At 40.7% G+C, this 5,355-nt stretch overlaps 1 protein-coding gene across 1 annotated transcript; it reads left to right on the top strand.

The window, feature by feature from the left end:
* The first annotated feature begins 2,148 nt into the window (after nucleotides 1-2,148).
* Nucleotides 2,149-3,165, top strand: LOC131628227 (uncharacterized). Its single transcript, XM_058899090.1, has one exon. The coding sequence runs from the start codon at nucleotides 2,149-2,151 to the stop codon at nucleotides 3,163-3,165; it is 1,017 nt and encodes a 338-aa protein (XP_058755073.1).
* The last annotated feature ends 2,190 nt before the right edge of the window (nucleotides 3,166-5,355 follow it).

A 5,355-nucleotide genomic window follows, 5' to 3' on the forward strand; every position in this document is an offset into this window, starting at 1 on the left:
TAATTACTAACCCCGATATTATTACTCATGGCTAACCTATTAATTTGTTGGGTTATCTCATTACTTTTTCCCCCTCCCCATGATGATATATTTTGTAACTGCTTCTGGTTTGTATTGTTTGGCCTTGAAGGCACTTAAACTGTTACATTATAACTGCGTGGTTAGTAATTCTAGGGAATGCAACTCTGAACAGAATTAGAATAAGTAATTTACAAGATAATATATTTGAATTAACCACGTGATTGTGCACCCACACACCTTTTATGGTAACCCCTCTTGTTGCCTGTTGCCTTGGATACGAGGATGCCTCAGCAAATGTTGCCCTCAATTCATTCTCATCACAAAAGATCATAAGTCCCTTCGATGTTGCCTTCGGTTATATGATCTTGTCCCTCGAAGTTGCCTATGATATGATGTGATAGTCCCTTTCGATTACTGAGGCGTCCTCTTTGGTTTCCTAAAATGACTATTTTATCCTTCCCTTAGACTACCTGCCCTCTTTGTGGCAGGGATAGTCTTATGGCGAACGATAACTTCGACGACCCTTCAACCTCCAAATAAAAGGACTTCCTACCCTCCTATGACATGGATAGCCCTGAAAGGCCAAAATAACTTTTTATAATTTTAAGGTAATTACCTCTTAATTGCTTGCTCTGGTTTAAATCTTTTTCTTACCCTTTATCAGAAACCTTAAAAAAGGCTACGCTTATTTACAAGCTAAAGTCCTTATTCAAATCTTTTTCTGCAAACCTTTTCAAACATTTCAAAGTGAGCTAAGCAATTAAGAGCCCATGGAAAACCATGGATGCAAAGGGTGCCTTACACCTTCCCTTTGTATAAATTACCCCCCGAACTCAAAATTTCTTTTAAAGGTTTTTTTCTGTTCTTTTAGCCTTTCTTTTGGATAAAATAAAAGTCGGTGGCGACTCTTGCTATCCGCAACATTCTTTAAAGTCAGTTCACCGTATCACAGAACTGGCGAATCTGCTGGGGATTTTTTCGAATAAAAGAGGGGTTACCTTAAAAGTTTAGGATTCACTTAAATGTTTTCTATTGTTTGCTTTGCTTGCTTTATTTTTCAGGGCTGTTTTGGGGAAAAATGAAGGACGAATCCTACACCCGGATTCAAGAACACTTAAGATAGGAGAGACATAGTCATGGAGACCTCCCTTGTGCATGCTTGGGATTGGTCAATATGAAGTTCGCACTTGAGTTAGGCCTCCACTGGTTATTGTGTACCTCTTTTGCATGAGAGAGGTTTACGCATGTATCTTTGGGTGCGTCGGAGCTCAAGGACCTCTAGTCACCTTTAACCCATATTAACTTTTAGGAACGTAGTGGGAGGGCTATTCTTGGTGCATGCCAAGTTATGGTCGCGACCCGATACTACAGCTCAGATAGGTTCTTCCTAAAGTATCACTGCGTGGTATGCATGTACCATGTTCGAGGGTGCTTTAGAAGGGGCTGGCAATTCTGGGTCACTGGTAGAACCCGTTGCTGAAATCTCTTTATCCATAGAAGTACCTTTGGGAAGGGTATCTCACCTGGTCAAACTCCATGCAAGCCGAGCCTAAGGAAATTGTGTGATTTGTGTGGACTTATTTGTATTTGTGACTCATGCATCCATGCATCATTCATACATATCATGGCTAACCCATTCCAAGGAGTTAAAGGATTGTTAACCATAATTTGTTTTGTAGGTCATGGAAATCAAAGTTCGTAAGCCTTTCTGCCTAAGCTTCAAGGGAGTGCCTACATCTCTAAAGATTCTTAGTGATAATGTTTCTGGTGCTTTTGTGCTTTTTGAGTCTCTTAACAGATTAATCAGCCTGGTACGAACCAAAGTGGATGAAGCACTCCTCAACACCATGATCCGGTTTTATGATCCTCTCCTTCATTGCTTTACTTATAGAGACTTTCAGCTGGTTCCCACATTAGAGGAATTTTCCTCCATAATAGGATTACCGGTACTTGATCAAATGCCCTACACTGGTGAAGAAGAGATTCCTAGGTTGGAAGATGTTGCTGGTGCATTACATTTGCCTCGATCAGAAATCAAAAAGGCTTGGGGTGAATAAAGGAGAATATACTGGTTTGCCTATTGAATTCTTGTATAATCAAGCTGAAATCCTGATTAATGCCGCAAGCATGGACGCTCTTGAAAAGGTTCTCGCTTTCCTGATCTATGGGCAAGTCTTATTCCCTCGTTATGACAAAATTGTTGATGTGATTGCCATTAAGGTTTTTATCAGCAACAACCCCGTTCCTACATTAGTGGGTGACTTGTTACATTCCATCCATCATCGATCATCTAAAGGGAAAGGATGCGTTCTTAGATGTGCACCTCTATTACATAAGTGGTTTATTTCGCACTTACCCCGTTCCGTGATAAAGAACGAAGAAGGTTGGACTTGGTTTCAAAGGGTCATGAGGCTTTCTTACGATGATATCGTTTGGAACCAAAAAGAGTTTGAAGGAACCCATTTATTTGATAGTTGCAGAGATTTCCCAAATATACCTCTTCGTGGTACCCGAGGAGGAATAACTTATAATCCCATATTAGCTCGACATCAGTTTGGTTTCGCTTTGAAAGACAAACTATGCTCCATATACCTTAGTGCAGAAAACTTTGATTATGATTCAGATACAACCGGGAAGAAGAAGTTGTTTATTAGAGCTTGGTCCAAGGTAAAGAAGGTAGGTACGAGAGAATTGGGACTAAAGAACTACATCCCTTCAGATCTTTATTTTAGGTGGATTTATGATCGAGTTGTTGAGTATGGTATGCCATATCCATCTGATATCCCTGTTGTGCCAAGGGTTACCCCTCTGGCCATTCTTGTGGTTTTGGAGCCTTATGTTCCCGCTCCAAATGAAGACCTTGCTGCTACTATTGCTTCTTTAAGAAGAGAAAAGGATGATCTCGAAAGGCGCCTACGAGATGTTGAAGCAGAAAAAGCAGTGTTGGTGGCCAATGCCAAAGAGCGTGATAGTATGCTTGATTATTTCTCCCGTAAATGGAAGATTGAGGATTTCGTCTCTCCAGATCAGATACAATCATGGGAACAAGAGATTGATAAACTCTTCCAAGAAAGAAACGAGATGATGAAAGCTCACAAAGAAGAGATCAGAAGTTTAAAGAGAAAGCGCCGACGCGAAGACTGATTTCTATTATTTTTATGTTATATTTTATTTTATATTTTCAGCACCTTTTGATGAAACTATTAATTTCATAACATTATATTTTTTACAATAGAATTAATATTTTTGCTTTTATTTTAATATGTGTTAAAAATCCTTTAATTCCTTGGAAACATTGCATAAGCATAAACATATCATTCATAAACATTACATCACAGGATTTTATAAGTAGGTCTCTCATCTTTCCGCTGTTTATTTCAGTAAGGAAATGGATCTCGAACAATCCGTCAAGAATCTCCAAGCTCAGAATGCTGAGTTCCAAGCTTTAATCCTGAATTTATCCAAAGAGCAAGATGAGCTGAAATCCCTTATAACTAAGAAGGAGAAGAAGACCAGGAAACCAGTAAGCATCCTCAACATGGGAAGAAGATTCAAGGGCCCTCTCAAAAAGGTCAAAGAAGCAGAAATTCCCAAAGACGATGAAGAAGATGATGATGCTAGCATCAAGACTGATGCAAAGAGTAACGCCGCTTCTGCTAAGCAAGATGATGAAGAAGGAGACTACTATTATGAGGAGGATTATCCTGAAGAGAGGTACAAGCAATTGGAAGAACGTGTGAAGGCTATGGAAATATAGAAGGTACCTGGGTTGGATTTTAAGGAATTAGGGCTCATCTCTGGAGTCGTTATCCCTCCAAAGTTCAAGACCCCGACCTTCGCTAAGTATGACGGAGTCTCTTATCCAAAGATGCATCTGAAATCCTATGTGAGGAAGATTCAGCCTCACATTACTGACAAAATGCTATGGATCCACTTTTTCCAAGAGAGCTTATCTGGAACCCAACTCGAATGGTACTATCAACTGGATGGCGCCGACATTCATACATGGGAAGACTTGGCTGTTGCTTTCTATAAACAATACCAATACAATGTTGATCTCGCACCTACTCGTACTCAATTGCAAACCATGGCTATGGGTCCGAAAGAGAGTTTCAAGGAGTATGATCAAAAGTGGAGAGATCTAGCTGGAAGAGTTCAACCTTATTTGACTGATAGGGAGTTGGTTGACATGTTCATGGGTACGCTGAATGGCCCGTTCTATAGTCACCTGCTGGGTAGTTCTTCATCTGGTTTCACTGACCTCATATTGACCGGAGAACGTGTTGAAAGTGGTATTCGAAGTGGGAAGATTCAGGTAGGTGCTACCTCTAGTACTACAAAGAAGCCATATCATGGAAAGAATGAATCTAATGTTGTGCACTGTCAAAAGGGTCGTAATAAGAATGACCAGAATCAATCTGTTGGGGCCGTCCTAATCTCTGCACCAACGCCTCAACAGACCCCTAGACAAGGGTATCGGCGTAGTCCAGACGCACCTAGAAGGCAATTCACTAAGATGAACATGCCTTTATCTCAAGTTCTGCAGCATCTGTTAAAGGTCAACTTGATCACTATAAGAGATCCTCCGAAGAATGTCACTCCTACGTCTCCAAACTATGATCCTAATGCAAAATGTGTGTACCACTCCAATAGTCCTGGACATCATGCTGGTAACTGCTGGGCACTGAAAAATAAGATTCAAGACATGATAGATGCTGGTGAAATCGAGTTTGAACCTCCAGAAAATCCGAATGTTATTACTGCCCCTATGCCAAAACATGACAAAACCGTTAATGATATCATGGACACGGTCTATGTCTATGATGTGAGAGATCTGTCAACCCCTCTCCCAGATATCAAGAGAAAGCTTCTGCAAGCCGGTTTATTTCCGGGGTGCGACCCAGGATGTTATTATTGTGCATCCCAGCCCAATGGTTGTGAGAATCTGAAAAGAGGAATTCAAGGCTGGATGGATCGTCGCACTATCAGGTTTGAAAAGATTCCTTCTATAGATAATTTGTGCAAAGGTTTCTCCCGTGGCTTGAAGATTGAAGACGTGTCAGTAATTTCCAAAGCTCCATTGAAGATCCCAACTAAGGCTCCATTCAAGATTTCTGCTGAACCCCGTGTGGCCCCTGTAATCATCACTAAGCCTGGTCCAATTCCATATTCTTCAAACAAGGCTATCCCTTGGAACTATGGCGCCAAAGTCTATATTCAGGGAGTTAAACAAGAACTTGTAACCGACAAGGTTGTTGAAGATGCTAATCCTGATGTGGGTAACATTGCTGGAACTAGTAAAGTGACAAGAAGTGGAAGAATGTTTTCTCCAGA

The sequence above is a fragment of the Vicia villosa genome, unplaced genomic scaffold, assembly GCF_029867415.1.
Source record: "Vicia villosa cultivar HV-30 ecotype Madison, WI unplaced genomic scaffold, Vvil1.0 ctg.000434F_1_1, whole genome shotgun sequence".
NCBI classification, from domain to species: domain Eukaryota; kingdom Viridiplantae; phylum Streptophyta; class Magnoliopsida; order Fabales; family Fabaceae; genus Vicia; species Vicia villosa.

Coding starts and splice junctions, on each gene's coding strand:
- LOC131628227 (XM_058899090.1), top strand. CDS start 2,149: ATGGACGCTCTTGAAAAGGTTCTCGCTTTCCTGATCTATGGGCAAGTC.